This window comes from Euwallacea similis, chromosome 17 (assembly GCF_039881205.1).
Source record: "Euwallacea similis isolate ESF13 chromosome 17, ESF131.1, whole genome shotgun sequence".
Lineage (NCBI taxonomy): Eukaryota > Metazoa > Arthropoda > Insecta > Coleoptera > Curculionidae > Euwallacea > Euwallacea similis.
Genome location: NC_089625.1, coordinates 3,088,564 through 3,109,113, shown reverse-complemented (window position 1 = coordinate 3,109,113; position 20,550 = coordinate 3,088,564). Strand labels below are relative to the sequence as shown.

The 20,550-nt window shown below is 37.7% G+C and overlaps 2 protein-coding genes across 3 annotated transcripts in view; both read left to right on the top strand.

The window, feature by feature from the left end:
* Positions 1-20,550, top strand: part of LOC136414229 (catalase-like) — a 260,265-nt gene that overhangs the window by 115,808 nt on the left and 123,907 nt on the right. The gene's annotated exons all lie outside the window — the stretch shown is intronic.
* The window catches only part of tei (teiresias), a 137,370-nt gene that overhangs the window by 104,771 nt on the left and 12,049 nt on the right, over positions 1-20,550 (top strand). Inside the window, exons 6-9 of the mRNA XM_066398119.1 lie at positions 604-733; positions 5,393-5,659; positions 5,718-5,828; positions 8,429-8,623. Coding sequence (XP_066254216.1) covers positions 604-733; positions 5,393-5,659; positions 5,718-5,828; positions 8,429-8,623 — 703 coding nt within the window. The remainder of the gene's footprint in view (positions 1-603; positions 734-5,392; positions 5,660-5,717; positions 5,829-8,428; positions 8,624-20,550) is intronic.

Below are 20,550 nucleotides of genomic sequence, written 5' to 3'. Positions count from 1 at the left end.
TACGGCTTGAATCGATAACATTTGCCTCAACCACTTGAATTTTTTTTTGTTTCCGACAAGATGATACTCCACCACATAGCTCTAAGCTGATTAATTCTTTGAAATATTTCCCAGTACAGTCATTCGAAACAATTGAGACATACGTTGGCCGGCACGTCCACCAGACCTTTCTCCATTAGATTTTTACTTATGAGGAATTATGAAATGGTTTATTTATAAATCTGCACCCACCGAAATTTATGAGCTGCGAAATTCATCACAACTTTAAGGACCGAAACAAGAAGACATTAGGCAGTGTAGAAACCCTCTTCAATCAGAAGCATTTTAGTTCTATACAATTCAAACTAATGACGTGCCAGCGCTGCTAAAAATGTCTCGAAATATATAATTTAAATAATATTATCTGTCTAAGGGGATAATCATCCCTATGATGGAATAAGAATGTTACCCAAGCAGGAAAGCTTACCAGGATTTCCATGTAATACACCTCTAACATGAGTGTTCCATTATAGGAATTGATTTCTTCTATGCCAGTTGGTATTTAATCTAAAATTCTAATAAAGCCACTTTTCCATACAATGATGGAGGGTTAATCCTATTTAGGTTGGAGCTAGAATCGACGCCCACATGAGCAAAGTTCTAAGGGCGCACCACAATGCCACCCTAACCTGCTTTGTGAGGCACATAGCCCTGGAGCAGCCCTTCAACGTGTCGGTTCTGCTGAACGTACAATGTAAGCACTTTCATATATATTTTTATAGATAAGAGTTTTAACGGCTCCATAAAAATAGATACATGACTGGGGCATTTAAGAAGGGTCACATTCTTTGCGTCTTAATACGGAAATATATCATGGCGAGGCGGTCTTTTAGTGCCCTTTCTGCACTAAAGCCGGATATATTTTTATGACTTCCTGGCTGCTAATGAAGATGAAATTCTGTGCCATTGTATTTAAAGTTTAAACGTGCCTGGCAGGATTTCGCATATAGAAGTTGACATTTTACATATTGTGTTGCGGAAAGTTCGCAGTTCTTAAGCAACTTCCATTTGATTTGAGTGATGCCGGAAGGGAGTTTTGAAAGTGCTTGTGCAGACTATCATTTGAATTTCAATTTGAATTTACCTTTTACATGTGGTTGTGGTTACCTGGACCGATTGGAAATTCGCCCGAACCAGTGCGGTGACACGCCATGCGAAAGCCATCTGAGTTTGTCTAACATGACAATAAGACAAGGACAGTCGATAAAGTGAGTGCACTAAGCGCGCGCCGGCGCAGATGTATGAATTCGCCATCTGTTAATCGTAACCAGAATCATATGCTAAAGCAAAGCAATCAGTGGCAGTCATCAAAGTAGGTTCCACATGCGCAAATTCAGTTCCAGGCGAGCTTCTAACCCCAAAAAAATCTCTAGATTGCAAGACCTTTCTCCCAACAACGGTTTAATAAACGGGGAGGAGGTAGACAAAGAACCACTCCGGGGAGTCAAAAGAATGTTTCTCAGCGGCATAGCCGAGGAAAGTCACCCTTTGCTGACAGAATTGAAAAAGGACGATAACCTAGAGAGTACGTTCAAAGAAGCTGATAAAAACATGCAGACATTTATTGAGAAAATTGCAAGGAAGAGGAGCAGCCACGACGGAGATACTAAAAGAATTGAAGAACTTAAAAAGCTTTTGTCTGCAATGGCCGAGAGGGTCAAAAACAAAGTCGTAGAGACTTTAGCAAGACTGTTCGAGATATTATAAAAATGAAGGTAGAGGTTTGCGGTTTTATTTTCTCAATTTCAATATGGGAATTTGTTATGAAATTCCTGTTAGAATTTTCTATTGTAATCGATGTTGGGTAGGAGTTTTCGACTAGCTGATTTAGTTGTAGAAGCAGTGATTTAAAATGTTATTACTTGCTTAAATGGTCAAATCTCCAATAAGAGAAACAAAGACGCTTGTTGTATTCATATGAGACTGAACGATAAATGAGTATACTCCTCTACTCCTGGCGAATAAGAGCTTTTCTTGGTGCTCCTATTTTTATCAGACTAATTTTAGACTTTCTTAAGTTGTTGGTACTTAAATTTCTCAAATTTTAACTAAGTGAATTTATCCCTATATATGTCGTGACTTTCCCCTTTTAATTCAAACTCAATTGCTTCTCTGCTGATCAATCGAACACCTGACCCTTCAATTTAAAATAAAATTCATGTATAAATAACGTAGACTATATTTCTTATAAAAATTACACAAAACATTACTAAAATCCTCAGGTCAGACTATAAGACACCGGACATGATTATTCCTCTTACACAGACAAATTTCCAATCCAATTGAAAAACCTTTTTTCACTCCTCTTCCTAATCAAAGATCGATCTTCTATAGGTTTAAGGACTCTTCGAACACCTATCCAACAGTTTTAGGATCAATTACCACTGTCTCAAATTCTGTCTTCTTCCCATTGTAGATCACACTCAATTTCTTATTACTTATATGCCTTTTACTTCTAATGCTACTCTTAAAAGAATTATCATTATGACGAGTATACTGTCCTGCCAATCGAAGGTCTTTTTTCGTAGAACCGCCACGAACAGTTTTTCCGCTTCTCCTGCTACTTCGGGAATGTTTTCTTTTATACCTTGATCCATGATTTTCGTTGAGAGTCATGATGCTCTTTATAATCCATGAAGTTACTTCCAGTACCACTCTTGAAATGGCCACGATCATGTTCTTCATCATCATGGCGTCCTTCGTGATGAAGTTCAGAGGAGTGATGATGTTCACATGCACTACGAGTTTCACTACGACTTCTTGACCTGTAGACATGTTCATCAACACTGCAACTTCTGCGGTGACTTTTTGCGCTATGGTGTCCATGCTCATGATGATCATATTCCATGCTGTCGATTCTTGAGTGCTCTTCATGGCCATGATGATAGCAATCAAGATGTTTCGAATGTTTGTGATGATATATAAGTCCTTAATAGCGATGTTTATGGTCACCGTGTTGTCGTCCAATTAGATGATGTTGATGCTCGTATTCATGATCCTGTCCGCGATAACCGTTGTGTTCATGGTGATTTTCAGACCCGCGATATCCGTTTTCCTTATGATAATGTTTATATCCAAATTCTCGTCTTTTTGCTTCATGGTTACCTTTACTGTGTTCCTTTTTGGCACCTTCTTCGCGTTTTTTATGTTCAGTAATAGACCAATGGCAAATAGCATTCACTGTAGTCCATACATCGTCTGTATTTGCCCCCTTGATGCATGAAATAAAATAAGCAATTTGGGTTTCTCCTTGAAAAGGACTTTTGTAAAGAGCTTTGTGCTTTATAGCTTCGCATTTTATATGCTCTTTCTTGTTTTTATCTCTAATAATGTCCTTCACTTTTTCTACAAAATTCAGCTTGCTTTTACGAGGAGACTTCCTCGCATTCGCTAGAGACCTGTTGCCAATCATTATAGGTTTTGGAACTTCAATACCCCTTTTCCTAATTTCAAGCAGGCACTTTTTAGACTCATCTTCCGACTTCTTCTTAGTTTTCTTGTACTTCTGCCCATTGCGCTGGCAAAGCACCATTAATGGGTTACAACAGCACTTCTTAGCATTCTTCTTTGAAGAGAACATATTGGGCTGCAGAGTAATATCCACATCTTTCCCATAAGATCTCCCTTTGTCAGCATAATTTTCTTCAGGAGTCTCTGGAGAACTGTGATAAATCGGATAAGTCAGATTAGTTAGATTAGTTTCATGAATCGGACTTGGTGGTTCAATAATCGGACAGGGAGGGAGATTAATTGCGCTGCAGGGTGCGCTTTTAAGAGTAATTGTCTCGTACACAGCCTGGCAAGCAGCATTGCAGCAGGATTTTGTATTGCATATTGAAGTAGCAGTAGAGAAAGACCTTTCGTCTTTTAAACAGGATTTAACGCAAATATTTTTAATAATTGATCGCTGATAGGGGCTATTATAAAAGCAAGGCTCATCTTTGATACACTTCTGCATTGCCCGGTCATGAATCTCGATAAATCTATGGGCTTTTTCCTCGAAAATTTTGGGTTTTGGATTCTTCTGCTGAAGGATTCTTCCGCTGGGCAGGGTGTGGAGCTTCTTGCATACACAGGAGTGCATTCTAGTATATCACAGGGATGTTAAGGAAGGGTGAGCAAGGCTGCAAATACGGCAACAGCATGTAACCGATAAAAGTGACACTAAGCACGATCCCGATCCATCTAGCGCAACAGGAATTAGGTGCAATCTTTTGCAGGAATTTCTTGCAGAAAGGTCTGGAATCGTAGACACTACAGCAGCATTTCAAGCGAGCAGGCATCTCATAGCCGGTTTAAGGACTGAAGGTCCGGTTTTTGAACGAATAATTTTGGCAGTTAATTTGCAGACAAGCCTGTCATAGAGGGTTAGGAAATCTGGCCAAAATCTGATTAAATTGTCCGTCATCATGCAAGCCCATTTAATATCGATTACCTCAATATGGGATTATGGGATTAAAAGCATGACGGCAATATTAATAGCTAATACACCGACAAATAATGCATGACCTCTAGAGTACCTATCGGTGTAATATATAATGTTTATCTCAATTTAAGCGCATGGTAAATATTAGCGGAAACATTTGTCAGAGGGGGAAAATTTACATTCGGATTTAATTGATTCACATGTGCATGTTTTTGTGTGTACGTGGGTAGACTTAAGCCTCAAAATCAAATCAACCTAAATAACTGCAGAAATTCCTTGCAAAGTTGCCGCAAATATTTTTTTCAACTTCAGGGAAATATGAAAACTCCCTGCCTTCATCGCGTCGATATTCTCCATTGCGTTCTACCTCAAGTCTGTTCGATTAACATACATATGGATCTTTTACGGCTTTATTTATTATTTTTTTAATATTATTATTATTAATATATATTATATTAATTGATTCACATTTATGTGAGTCCGTGAGGAGAGTGGAGCCTGAGATCGACGTTAAATAGCTGCAAAAACTCACTGAAAAACTACCACAAATGTTTTACCGAAACTTTAGGGAGGGGGGGGGGGGGTGAAAACTCTCCGCTTTCATCACTCTGACATTATCGATTCTTTTTATCTCGAGCCTGTTTAATTGATTTACATGTGTATCTTTATAAGGGCTTTAATTTATTTAAAAAATTAAAACAATGTAAGGGAGCCGAAGATTCGCCTCAGTTTGTTTGTACATTCACCTTTAAACTGACAGGAATATTCTCATAATTAGAGAAATTAGAAAACTTTTTTCTCAATTTCTCTATCTAAGACTTTGGGATGCCTCAATTAGTGGAAAAGATCATCCGAAGTTGAAAGAAAATTATATTGATTAGTATTATGGTCTCTAAGGGATATAAAACAATATTTAACTATTTTCAGACACTCCCTCATTTGCCATATCAAGAGAGCCAGGCTTCGGTTTCCCAATTCGCGAAGGTATCCCTGTATCTCTAAAATGCGATGTGGATTCCAACCCCAAAGCAAAGCCCATATGGCAAAAGGACGATGGCGACCCCCCTGTAATGCAGAGCCCTAATGGGTATCTAAATTTCACTGAAATCAAGAGAGAGCATAGTGGATGGTACAAGTGCATAGCCAGACATATGCTGGGCAGGTTCAGCAGCATTGGGTACTTTCTTAACGTTCGTAAGTGTCTTAAAATTAAGTTTTTCTCATGATTTTGCAAACTTTTCAATTGGTTTAGATGACATGGAGGTGACTCAAGAACCAGATTTCGATGTTGGAGAGCTGAGTTCTACAGGCAGACAGGTGGAGGTTTCTTTGGGTGGAGCCGTTCAGCTAGCTTGCCCCGCTGGTAAGCTTGAGAAATCTCCTGTTGACTCGCTAAAAATGCTTGATTTGCGTTGTGAATTCCACAGTGCAACCGAAGTTTAGTTTCGTGGCTTCCGCGGCCTGCGGGATAAATTTATTTCGTATTGAAATCCGGTCGACAACAAAACCCCGATATTTTCAAGTTATCTTCGTATAACGAATGCGAAAAACCGACAAGTTTAAGCCTTCGCATTCCGTTCGTGGCGAAGTTTTTCGTTTAGTTGTGGCGTCTTTCTGCATGTTTGTCTGGGGTGGTTATGCGGATTTCGTTTATAATTTCGAAAGTTTTATTAAATTACCGTCGAGTGAATCAAGGATGGGTCCAGCATGAAAAAATGCTGAATAATTGCTTTATATTGTAATGAAATTTGAACAAGGGACGTACACGCAGAAGCTCGTATTAGAAATATTAAATAAAACATTCCTTTATTGCTCTAGGTTAACCGGCTAGATTTTTACATTCCAAAAATTCCTTAATATTCTCCAAGCAAATTACATATTCCACAACGCCTTATTTTTCTCATTCAGAGCAACCAGAACATTCAGCAAAGGAAAGAATAAAAATTCTCAACTGCGAATTTCAAGTGGGTTTCTCCTCCCTCCTCTCGATTCCATCATTAAGCTCCTGCTCCATCAATTAAGAGCAATGGACTGGTACAATAAGAAGTCACCTCAGTACACGTCCATTATTCAAACACTTTTAAAATAAGAAAAATCAAATAAAGAACGTACCGGAAATTAATTATCCATAATTGCGATGCGCCTGCTTTGCTAATTGCCACCAATTAGGGAAGTTGGCGATGGAAAAAGTTCTATTAAAGGCAATTAGTTCGCACTACCAAGAACTTCGTTGGCTATAATTTACCTCTTCTGTCTATATTTTCGTGTACTAAACTTTTTAATTGAAAGTTTATTAATAAACACGAAACACTATTAGGAAAAAGAAAAAGATCTGGTGTGTCTTTCAACAAAAACATTTCCAGTAAAGTTCCTGGGGTTTTGAAGCTTTTGAAGAGCGTTTTTAGATCGGATCAAATATGGAAGGATGGGGAGATTCCTTCGAGAGCGCTTCTAAAATACGGATAGCTCAAGCTGAAGTTTTAAAGTTCCAGAACCTAACCTAAAGTGAGGACTTTTGGCCGTTTTTCAGATTATGATCATCGGATTAAAATAACAAGTTTTCACAGGTGTTTTTAATTTTCTATTGAGATTTTTTTTCGGCAGTGACAAATTTTTAGTTTTCAATCTTCGAGGATGTATGCGTTGCTTAGGGCTATTTGAGATATTCTACAACCATCCAAAAAGTAGTTTGGATTATCCTACATATACATTGAATTTATATTGAAATTTTTGTTCTATCGAAGGGTGTTTGGGGATTTCGAAAAGGTTTCTAAAATTTAATTTTACCTAAGAGTTCTTATTTTCTTTTTTATTTTGTTTAAGAATAACAACTCATACCCAAGTAGGGGTCGTTGGAGGGGTGAAATTGTGATCTATTCTCCGTTAAAACTAACTGAGAATAATATTGATTTTCTATTACGGGCTCGGACGAAATTCCTTGTTAACAGTTCGGTGATACGGTTAACACCATCTTCAAAACTTGGAAAAAAATTTTAGGAAAATAACCGAACTAAAGTTTATGGATTATGAATATGTAAAATGTGCGAAACCCTCTGAAAACTGACCGTTCAACCGCTGAGAAACGGAATAAAAAATTATATATCGAAAAGAACCCCAACGGACATCAAAACCTCTGATTTGGTCATTTACTCTAATTCTACATTTGACCAATAAAAGTGAAACTTGAGCCCGATTTTAGGATCATATCCCATCCCAATAAATAATCATAAGGAATAGTCTCTTCAAGCATGATTAAAAATATCAATGAAATCCTACTTCCATAGACACACTCCAGTTAAACTCAATTTCACCAAGAATTTACTCTTATTAAGACCTTCAAAATTCTTTCGGGTTCAATCTTGATTGTTCAAATTTGCCAACATCTTCCGTCTAATTAAACGTCCAGGAATTAATTTACACTAAAATTAAAAGAGCCTTTAGCTAATATAACTAGGCCAGAAAATGTCCTGGATAACTAAGCCATATCGTCACTTCCGCAGCATATCTTCCTCCAAATAGCTTCGGTGCTTCCGGTCCGTGCCGGACATTCTCCTGGGGGCTTTCCTGTGGACAATGCTATGGATGTGGAGCACTTGTCCAACGTTGAGTCGGGTCCAGCAAATGATCTTTGGAACCGGCTGGCCAGATTAGCTTCGAATTTATTGAACGAACACCTCTTCGTGGCCGACATTCAATTCACTTTAGTTCTGTTACTTTTTTCGTTTTTCTCGTATTTTTCCCATGTTCTCAACACGGTGAAGGATTTGTTACCGACACGTTAATAAGGGTTTCCGTCTGAGTTCTCAGTAAAGGGTGAATATAATTCTCAGTTGGTTGTAATTGAGAATAATGTGCAGACTCCAAAATTCTCCACTCATGTGTGAGGCATTATTCCCAAACTGAAGAAAAAGTGAATATTTCGCCTCAGATGCATGGAATAAATTTAAAATTCTTTTTTAACAGGCATCAGTGGATGTTGGGCTCGGGTCGAATCCGGAACTGGTCGCCTGGACCCCATAGGAGCCTCCCAGGAGCTCAGACTGGACAACGTCCTCTATCAAGAAGGCGGAGAATACAGGTGCGTTGCTCCATCCAAAGAGAGCACCAAGCGACTCGAAGCCATAAGAAACGCCACGACTGTAAAAGTCATAGTTACGGGTGAGTATTTTCGATCTTGAGTAGGAAAGTCTCAGCTTGCGAATGTTCCGGAATTAGCCTCAAGGAACGCACAAAACTACTTAACAAGTATTAACTCACTTCGCTCAATTACTGTTCATTAAATTTCCATAAGTGCTGCATTAAATTACACGCGGCAGCAGCAGCGAAACTTGTTTCGTTTCGCTGCTAAGTTCAACTTAAGAAGTGTTTAAAGTTGGAACCCAATTTAGTTGTTGTACGCCGCTCGGTTGCACCGAAGACGCAGTTTCTCTGGGTTATTTTAATTAGGTAATGTCTTGATGAAAATATGATAAAATCGAGGTAGATATAACAAAAGCTGAAAGTCATCTTTCAGTTAATTAAGCACGAACAACTACAATAATTGCGATAATTAACGGCGGCTTTTGTCTTCACTGCAAATTAATTGCCAGCAGAGACACTTTTGTTTGCTAAATTCCCTTGTTGTCGATATGTATGTAGAGGAAAAGTCCCTCTTGGAGTCTCCAAGGGCCTTTCGCCGGTCGTAATCCAGCTTCATATCGATTAAGCCATCCGGACTGGCAGCGGTAATGCTGTCATTTATCTTTGGGCTCTGCAAGTCTGCCACTTTCAGTTCTTGAAATCTTGTTAAATTTCTATTATTCCGTATTCGCTTACACGGCAAAGGCGTCCGCGCTTTTTTCCAGAAAACGTTCCTCTCGAATCATTTAGCACCGGATTTTTCAACTTGACTCTCCCGAGAGTTTAATATCTTTCTCTAAACATGAAAAAGTTAATTCAGTTGTGCTTGTTTCACATAACAAAGGGATTATTCTATATCCAGTGTAGTGGAGGTGTGGGAATTTCGAAAGACACATTTGTGTGAACGCTAGAATTATTATTATTACTCCGCTATCTCGGGAAAGTTCGTAGATAGCTCTAAAGAAGATGTTTGTGCCTTTAATTATCATTGTAGAAATATTATAGACGCCGAATGGGGGAGCGGCAGGCAAGCTCGAGGGAAAGGAATTCACACCGAGCTTTGGAGTTAAAAGACTCCAAGCCCCCGTCTATATAAATATAAAAGTAATCCCGGATAAATTCGTTCATGCATCGTTTCGTAAGTCTGCTTAAAAATCAGATTAAAGTCTTGCGACTACGTCTCAAAAATTCTCGAAATTGAGAAAGCTCAAAATAGTTATTTCTCACCAAGGGCGTAAAGCTCAACTGTTACGCCCGCAGCCGAAAATTATTACTCGATCTGTGCCGGGGAAACTAGCATTCGGATGGGGGTAAAAGGATTTTGCTTTAAAGCTGCAAACAATATTTTTTGCATCACGAGGAAACTGCCATGAAATTCCATTATTTTTACGCATAAATTGATGGAAACTGTTTGTTTAAATTTTAGTTTCCACGGCGGAAACAATGAGTTTACGACTAGCGGGCGTCGTCTATTTTTACGGCCCGTCGCTCACGGCAACGGACCGTAAAGTTACAATAACACCAATCGCTCTTGGCAACGGGCTGTAAAGTAAAAATAATGCCTATTAGTTTTTTACCCGCCTATAATGAAATAACTAGTCAAACATTGCATCTACCAAGGGCCGAAGGAAGGATCACGGCGTTGGCCGAATGAAGGTCCACTGCCTCGCCTCGTACCTCAAATTTCGACTGCGGGAGTAGTCCTCCTCCTTTAGCCCTCTACACATTCGTAACTATTGAATAATTTTTCCTGCAAGTGATATTTATTTCCTGGTGTCGATAACTTAAAATTTTGCCATCGTAAAATAATGAAAAATAAATTTTACGGTTTTTTTAAAGCATAAAAGAGCCGTTTTACGCCTGCAAATAAAATCGTGCCTCACACCAACACGTGCAAAAATATATTTTCGAGAATTTGGCGGTCGTTCGCGTTCCTAATTCTTTTCAGAATTTCACAGGGATTTCAGAGAAGTTATAACTCCCTTTCGTCGGTCTCTGTTCGGGCTCCAAACTTATAACGCCCTGAAGTCGAATTCGCGCCATCCTTTGAAATATTTCGGGGCAAAAGGGCCTTTCGCGTGGGCAGAGCGGGATAAGATACGGACTGACCCATTGCAATCCATATGGGCATCTTAAACCTAAAAAACGGGAATCTAAACCAAAATTGTGAAGAATCTAAAACTAATCCGGAGGGACAACCGGTGTCTTCTACGCCGATGAAGAACTGATACGTGAAGTTGCGAGGTACGATTTTCTGGAGCATCGATGCTTTACCTTTCGATACCCATTATTTTGTAACGATATATTCGAATTTGTACATTCGAGGTATCCGTATACTTTGTTGCTTATTGATATTTTAGCGTTCGGTAAAGTAAATTACCATTCATTGGTGAGGTTATCTAGGAATTACGATTGAAAGTAGCGAAATGATTAGCTCCCTGGAAAAAAAGTGAAATGGGAACGGATGGATTATTAGTTAAAGAATTTTATCGGTTTTGCATTATTTTGCCGCTCCTTCTGGACGATATTCACCTATTATTCCGTAATTGCGTATTGTGTGTGTCTAGGCCCTAAGGAGTCAGATGTCGAATCGAAAGGGTATCGATCTGAAAACAAGCCATTTTTTACTGAATCTACGCTTGGGAAAACGATTTAGATCCATACCAAATGTTGATCCGGATATACAGGATGTTATTCAAGTACATGGCCAAACTTCAAGAGATGATTCTTTGAGTAATTCTAAGCCGAAAAGTTTATATAAACATGGGTCCGATAGCGCTTCGTTTTTAAGATACAGGGTGTCAAACTTGTTTTTTTTAATCGTTACATATTAAAAAAACTCCTAAATAACAAGAAGACGCAAACTAATGTGATATTGAAACACGGTGACAGTTTTTAATATAATGCAAAGGAATCTTTTAAGCTAGAAATTGTGTGTCTCCTTTTACTAGTAGCATGGACAGAGGTATCGCCAGAAATTTAAGAAAAAACAAATAAAAAAACGTTTTATTGGAATTATACTTAAACAAATGGTATACATTTTTTTTAGTAAAAAAACATATAACGATAAATAACTTTAAGTAATTTACAATAATTGCTGAATATGTTCTTCAGCTTCAATACAAGCATTAGCTCACCTTAACATCGATTGCCTAACACGTTAAAATATTCCTGACGTATATCTTATCTGATTAAATAAATCCCGTATCCGTTGGATTAATTCTTTTTCAGTGTTGACCGAAGTTCTATAAACGAAGGACTTTATACGCCCCCAAAAGAAAAAATCTAACGGATATAAATCCGGTGACCTGGCTGGCCATGACTGCGCTTAATGCGAAAAAGATATAAAAGTTATAAAAAAGTCGGTGGCGCATAATTAACACTAATAACCATAAATAACACTGACAAATTTCAACAGAATCGACTAAACGATTATTGAGATTTTTGCAAAAAAAAAAATTTTTTAAGAAAAATTTGACATCTTGTATCTTGAAAACAAAATATTACCGAACTTATGTTTACATAAAGTTTTTCTCTTAAAATCTTTCAAAGAATTACTCCTTGAAGTTTGGCCAAGTACTTAAATAGCACCCTGAATACTCATCTGCGGATTATGAGTTCCTAGTTTCAACTCAACAACCGCATTTATGTAAGTCTGTACTGAACAAATGCATGTTGTTGATGTGCCCTCTATGGATAGTACCACTGGCACGCCAAGCGTATAGCACTAAACGTAGTGATGCGCGATTTGGTAGAGCTGAGCAGGTTGATATAGTTGAATCAACGTTTCTTTGCACATCTTCAACACAGCTCCATTAAATTGTCATTTTAGTGCCGCTGAAGAAGTATCTGTTATTAAAAGAGATATTACAATCCCGTTTACGCTGCATATAGAGCTCAGTGAGATTATTCATTTCAGGTATTTTTAAAGCAATTGCTTCATACATTCCAAATACGTGAGCCTCTAAAACTCAAAACGTGATAACTCTCAGGAATATTTCACAATATTTCGCGGAGTTAAATAATTTGTGTCGACTCTAAAATGATTTCTTCAGTTTCATTTTCACACAATTAAAATATCATACGAAGTCTCACATGTAAATTTTGATATTCGTCTCCCACATCAGCCTGAAAATGCCTTCAAGCCCCCCTTTTTCAGTGTCAAAATATCCGAGGATAACAGAGCGATATCCCAATTTAATGTCATGATAATGAGTTCACAATTTATCTCAGTTAGCCCTAGTTACACCCTTCGATCCGCAGGCTAATGGCCGAAGTTTTTATGCTTGTTTTAAACCAGAGGTAAACGGACTCAGGTGAAGGTTTATAAGGTTTTTATGGCTTTACGTTATAAGATTTTAGTGGACTTCGATGAATATGTTTCGGGTATTTTTCAACAGTTTTTATTCAAATTTTACTGCTCTAAATGTTCTAAATTGGCATTGGAAACCTAACTTATTAAAAATGATGACACTTTTTGAAACTAAGGGACTTCTATGTTAAGAGATTATAAATAATGCGGCATTAAATAATTGTTATTTAATAATTCTATCAACCTAGAATATGCGAGAACAAGTAATTTTTTAGATTAAAGGCCTCTCGCCCTATATAACACATGAATACAGTCTTCATTAAATCTGTTCAAGTTCTTCCGATAAATCTGCCTGTAACTGGTTAAATAACCAGCTTAGTTGACTTACGTCCGCCTTGGCCTTGGAAGCGAGAAATGGATCGGAAGCGATTGGTTCAGTTGCGCTCTAGAGACATGCTTAGCGTTCCGGATACCTGCCAATTAGCCTGATTTCGACTTCACTGTTCTTAATACCTACCTAATGGAGCTTTATGGTGTTCTTGCATTGCTTAATTTACACAAAATTGTGCAAATTTATTACCAAAGCGACAATTCCGGAAAGAGAAATTCAGCAAAACTTCTCATTTCCCATCCCTCAAACTACCAAACCGATGTGTAGATTTTCAATTTAAATGCAAATATTCTCCCGTCTTGCAAGTTAAATAAAAAATATAAATTCGAAATGTTCGAGTTTTCTGTCATCCAAGCATGTTTGTATCCGAATTGGGAAGAATTCCTATACATATTTGAATAAGCTGCAAAATCTCACAAAATTTGCTGGCTCAATATAAAACTGTTTGGCCCGTTTAGTCTTTGGGCTCTCTGGCAACCTAAATTTGTGCTGATAAAGATAAAGTCCACGTTAAGAGCGATTTGCATTTCAAAAGAGGTTTAATGTTCTATGATGAGAGAATATAGAGAGAATTTGCGAAATAACGATTCTCGTTTTCGTTAGTGTTTTCGATAGCCATAATAAGAATAAAACTCGAAAACAGACGATAAATCGCTCCTCATAGAGTTGCCAGAAACATCAATAATGGCAGAAACTTCCAAGGAAAGTTCACATCGTTATTGCGCGTCCACGATAAGTCAGATCCAAACTTGAAAGTGCATTTATTATTTGCTGACGGCCATCTTTGCTGGAAATGGAATTTCATTTTAAATTTCTCCCAATGGAAAGTTGAGCTCCCTTCATAATTTGCCTGCAAATTAAATTCTGTTGCAGAGTGCTCTTGGGTCTGGATTATTGAGTGATACACCTCTCGAAATATGGGTGTCAGATCCAGACTCCAACTTGGGGATTGTTGTGGTCGTTTCGAGTGGGAATTGAGTGTCTTAAAGATATTCTGTCGTTTGCAGTGTTTCACTTCATTTTACAAACTGATTTAGGTTAGGAGATTTATAATTATTTCGCCGAAAATTTACATATATCAATCTAAAATTGGCGTCATTCAGATTTAGGGGGCAAATTAAATCAGCTTGCCAGGAATTCCAAATTCAATTACCCAAAAGTACCCCGATAGAATGACAGACTTCATTTCCTGATTCCCCGAAGGACATCACCAAAAATGACTTTAGGGCCGGGAATATTGAAATTTGGATACGAAAATTAATTAGTATATTCGATTAAGTGTCAAGAATTATTTGGTTTTTGGCGCACGAAAATAAATTACATCTCCTGGAAGCAGCGTTACATTATTTGAACTTTGGGCCTCTAGGGCTCGTCTCTAGGGCATGCCTTTAGGGCCGAATTAAATTGAATCCTTAATCCAGAAAAAACCTGAAACTCGGATATAATGCCTTCATTATTATTTTTTTAGGGTCTGCCAGTGAAGGTTCGAGCTAATTTGTTCGGGAAAACGACCCTTTTTACTTTGGGGATGATGCTCGTGTCTCAGGTTGATTTTAGCAGAGAAATTAGCTTTCATTTTCCATTAGATAATATACATATATATCTTTCCTAAAGACAAATCCATATATTTTCGCGAACCGAAATTTAAATTTTGCCTCTATTACCATCCAGCTGATATCCTGATGGGAGCCGTTCGTTTTAAAAGACCGAAGCGGGTTTTTCCTCTGCCATATCATAAAGACAAATGAATCAGCGTCAACTTTGACGGCTGCAGCTCCAACACGAAAGGAATTTATAATAGGGGATGTGTCTCCGGAAACGTAAATTATACCTCGGTTATCAACCGGGATTAGGCCCGAGGATTTTCGGAGTTTGCACATAATTACCTGATTACCATCCGACAATATTACCGGCTTAAAATATGGCTTTTTTCGCCACCGAGAGCAGATAAGACGTTATGTGTTTCGCGAACAAAAAGCCAAGGGAATAATGGTTCGCGGGAATCGAACCGATTGCCTTGTCTGAAGAGGCCCCATTGTTTCACCAAGATTAATATGTCTTTAGCAGATAACAAATGACAAATAGTGGTCGGTGGGATCGTCTCAGATGAGCTGTCATCGAGGAATATTTATCATTTGTAATTGCTTGCATGGGCTTTGTGTTGCAACCTTGAACTCAATGGGGACGTGAGATATCCTGATTAATATCTATGTGTGTATACCTGAATTGTGAGAAGGGGGAAATTGTCTTATGGTCTTATTAGAACTGGAGACACAAGGCGCGGAAATGACACATAACTTTAATGCTTACCCTCTGCTGCATTTGTACAACCATCATCGTCAACAGGGAAAGCCAGAAAAGAACAAAACCAGATCCTTCTCAATATTTATTGGTAGAGTTTATTGGTAGATTTTAAGCAATAGATGAGAAGCTGAACAAAACTGAAGCTTTTCCGTCCGACCTTAACTGAAAATATCCGTTCTCAATACTAAAGTGCTCAATATACTTCAATCTACTAAAGAGAAGACCTCCAAGTCAATCAGGAATCAGAAGCTTTCAAATTCTTGTTCTTTGTCGAATTCGAACTCTCCTGGAAATTTGCTTTCTAAAATTGCTTAAACAATGGCAATTTGCAAGTGTCCGCATTAGTGAGCGCGTTTCTAAAGCGCGTCTAGACCAATTGCGGTACTCAGTTTCAAGGCTAAGACGGACATAAGTCAAGCAGACATAGTTGATTATTTTCAAATTTTTTTTCTATCGCGTTAAATTCTCTCACAATAAAACTATTTAAGACTCTTCCCTATCATTAACTTGGTCTTTGCCTACTAATTGCACATCTTCTTCTGTCTAACAAAAACAAGAATATTTGTTTATTGTGCGGATTGTGGATTCTAACAATGCAAGTTTAATATTCAGCAAAGTAAGACGCATAAAACCATTATGTGACGCTAATGTAATTTTCCTTTATGATTATGAAACATAGTTGCGACCGTAGTTTTCACGATAATTTTCGTGTTAGAACATTGTGCAGTTTATGGTCACTGTGTCCGCTCACCTGTAACTAATCGGTGAGATTAATGTAAGTTTCAAATTTTCTTCATGCTAAAATTTAATTCTTATACCTCCAGATGAGAAAATTTTTCCCGCAGTTGTACAATGTCTGTATTTAACATCAATATTATTGTTTACCTATATTTCGTAGGACTGCTAGCACATTATTATGGTAATTTATGTATTGGAAATCGATGTGAAAGTCTAATATCTATGTACCCTATAATATTAATATAACGTTTCAATATCTAGGTTGCGTTCCATCCATGATTTATCAAGGTTCTATTTTTCCAGATATTTCAATTTCATTCGTCTTTGCCGCTAACGGTATTTTTTATCATAAACTTATATTTTTATGGAAATTAAAAAACTCTTGCCCTCCATCGGTCTGCATAACAAATCAACGTCTAACCAATTTAACAATAATTGAAAAATTCAGGCAAACTTTCCCTCTCTTTTCCACAGCCGTACTCATTTGCGACTTGAAACATCATTCATATTCGATGTTCATATGCAAAGTTTCGTTGATTCGGTGTCGTAAAGTTGGAGAATTACGGCAGTTGATTTACAGCACTCGAGGTGTGCGGAATTCTAAAAACTCTTTCTTGTTAAGCGACATATTTGCTTAAAATTGTTATTATTCGCCTGTCGCGGGAAAGTTTGAACAAGCCCCTAACGAAGACATTTCCGCTCTTAATTGTTATTGCCCAAAGACGGCGAGTAAGGGAAGAAAGGCAATCAGGCTTTATTTTGAAAATTCCTAACCTACATCTGAGTTTACTTTGAGGCTCTGTTATATCTGCATGTTTGAAGACTTCTCTCTGAAATCAGTCTACCAATCAGGGCAAATTTTATTCCAAAAATGGCTAAACTACCGAAACGATACCGCTATTCCTACTCGTGATAATGACTTTGAAATTTTCCCTAGCTTCCTTCAGTTACTCCCAACGATCTCTCGTTTAATGGTCCGAGTTTTTATGCTTGTTTCAGATCTGAGAAATGGCGGGATTAAGTTTGTCAATTTTTCAGTTTTGCGGTTCCTAGGGCATCTCAAAGTTAAGTATTTAATAGACAACAGTTAAGAACGATATAGCCATTTCAAGGCATTACACCGCGCTCCTAAGACCCGTTGAGTAATTACCCGTTCATTGAAGTGGCTTAAACTCCGGAATCAGCAGCGCTTAAAGCGTGAAGCGCGTATAAGTTGTTGGCAAGGGATTCAAAGGGATCCTATCTCCTTTTCTGCTTATACGGGCCCTTTAAGACGCATTTGTATTAAACACGCACCGTCATCTTAACGATCCACTCCGCAAACTGCTAACTACATCCGAATACGAATGGTGGGATATTTCCAGTCCTGAATCATAACTCTACGGTTAAAATACCGTAACAAATGAAACTGCGCCACATCCGACCGTAGTAATAATTATTGCACCTTCAACGCAAACAACCCTATTATTTAGAGTAATTGCTGCAGATAAGGGCGCAGTGTCACCCTTTGCAATGAGGGAGTTTGTTTCGACCGGTTGGGTGCATACAAACTGGACAAATTGCAGCCGAAGACCGATGCTGAAGCTGGAGGGCTTGAATCAAATTTGAGTAATTGCGTTTTAGGTTTTAATAAAAGGGATAAATGGATGACTAAAGGAGGGATTGAAGTGTGAGCAGAAGATTTAAAGTTTGAAAATAATAATTCCATTCGAATGTAATAGGACAAATAAGTCTGAAACGTCATATTAACGTCACGGATTCATTCGCACGTGACTTTTAAACACGTGAATAACCATCCAATTATATTCGCATCCGCCACATATTAATATTAAGAAAACTTACATTAACTCACGGTAAGACAAGGCGTTGTAAAAATGTTATGCGTAAACTTTCAAAATTGAAGCTGCCATTAGGATGTTTTGTAATTTCAAGATGTGGCATTCAAATTCAAGAAATACTGAAACGTTGTATTGACGTTGTAGTCTAGTTAATTGTTATATAGGACGAATGAAGTAAACATCTCTTAATATATTAATTGTAATCTAAATATAGTCGCAGCTCTGCTAAATTCACATCCAGTAAAGTCACTGATGTCACTTATAATTTACGTAGGTATAACAATGAAACCTATAACCACAACCAGTAACGTACCTACACAAATTAGTCTTGTGACTTATCGTTAAACATAGAAAATAATCAAATTAAACATAGATCAAATTGACTATATCAGATACGTCACATTAATATCACATTAACGTCGCCTGTTGATCGCGCGCCTTTTACCGTCAAACCTATAATAACGTTTAAATAAAATTACTTCCAGAAGCCTCACATTAACGTCACAGAGTAGTTCCACGCCCGATGGTGTTGTGATTATAAAGTGCATAATTTTCCAGTACGCCGATTACCATTAAAAATTTAGCCACAGCATTGTTAAGCAACCTGTACCGATTTTCAAACCGAATTTTAAGAGTTTTTAGCGCACTTAAACTGACCCATAGATCTAATTTTCAACATTTTAGACTAACCAGAATTAACCTCAAAATCTAATTTTCATTATTTTTAGTCAGCCTTAACCGACCTTATAATCCGATTTTAAGCATTTTTACCTCGTTTATCTGATAGGTTCTTTGGGCCAATTTATATTTTATTGAACTTACTGGATTTGACAATAAGGGTCCTATCTTCAGTATTATTTAAAGCGTTTTGAACTAACTTGCTCTAAGCAGTTTGGAGCAATGATAGAAATTGTCTACTCAGGACCTCGACTTAAAAATGTTTCACACGATTCAGCATATTTTTGTCAACACAGAGTCGAGCTTCTAATGTAGAATTGTCTCTTGAACTAATAAACGACAGGAGAGAACAATCTTCTAATTCATCGGTACAAGTCAATTGTTGTTAAGTATATTACCGCAAAAGCCATTTCCCAAGAAACGAAAATAAAAACGAGTGTGCCAAAAATATAAAGCGGAAATGTCGATAAGGGTGGCTGATTGAATTCGAGCCCGAATGCCACCCGAGGCACCAATTCGCCGGTTTTGATAACGAATAGTCTCAAATCCGCCCTTCCTGATTCATATAAACGTAGCCCTGAGCACTGTTTACACCCTGGGGAGTAGTTGCGTTTAGAAAATCCCTGAACGCGCAAGCGAATCGTAATTGCAGGTAAATATATCTTCAGAGTCTAGATTTTGGAATTATAAAACTCCTATCCCACATCCGCTTATTTGAAAAACCATTAGTTGTGGAATTTGTTATTTACTAAATCAATTATTTATCCACTTCTCTGATTAAATTTTGATGATTTGAACAACGAAAAAATTGCGGAAATTAATCATCGAAAACCGACACGTGTGTAAGCTTAAATTGCCAGGCACGTCAGGGTCAGATGGGAATAAATTGTGGCCCATTTTTCTCAAGCAATATCAATTAAAATAGATCATGGGCCATATTTTATGCACCTTTCGCAAAAATTGCTATAAATTATCTGCTGCGGCTGCTGCTGCTGCTGTTGCAACTCGATATGCTTAAATTTATGAATATAAATTACCAAATGCGATGGATGAAGTCGTAAAATTAAAACTCTTGTCCCTCATCGCTATACATAATAAAGCAATCCTATTCATTACTGCCTGAGAAATCCCGCTTAAAAGCAAACTGACTTGAACTTTCTTTGAACTGTTTTATTCCCCCCTAACGCCTTAGGGCTCCTTCATACAAGCGCAAAGGCGAAATGCCCCTTTAAGCTTGGAATCACATTACAACTCAAAATGTTTATTTAATTTGATCCTCTCCTTGAGGTTTTCTTGCTTTTTCGTAATTCTGCAATCCAAGCCAAACATGAATTTTAACGTGATTTCCAATTTTTATGGGTGTATCAATCCTGCTCTTTATGGACCAGAGTTTTATCAACTCGTATTATCGAGACAACGTATAAAATTGAAGTCTAGAAGTGGCCTGGAGGGATTGAGAATGGTTTGTTTTCGTGATCGAAAATGGTCGTGCCAAACCAAGCAAAACCATAAATTCGATTCAGCCTTTGTTGGAATTTGATAGCCCGGTTTTAGTGTGTTTTTCATTACTTTTGAGAGTCGCAGTGAAAATTGAATTAGAAATCCATCAATGTTGAAAATTTGTTTTCGGGCTTCTCTCAACACATAAATGATTCAAGCAGTGGGACTCTGTCCTGGGAGTGATGGCATTAGCCCTAAACTGAAA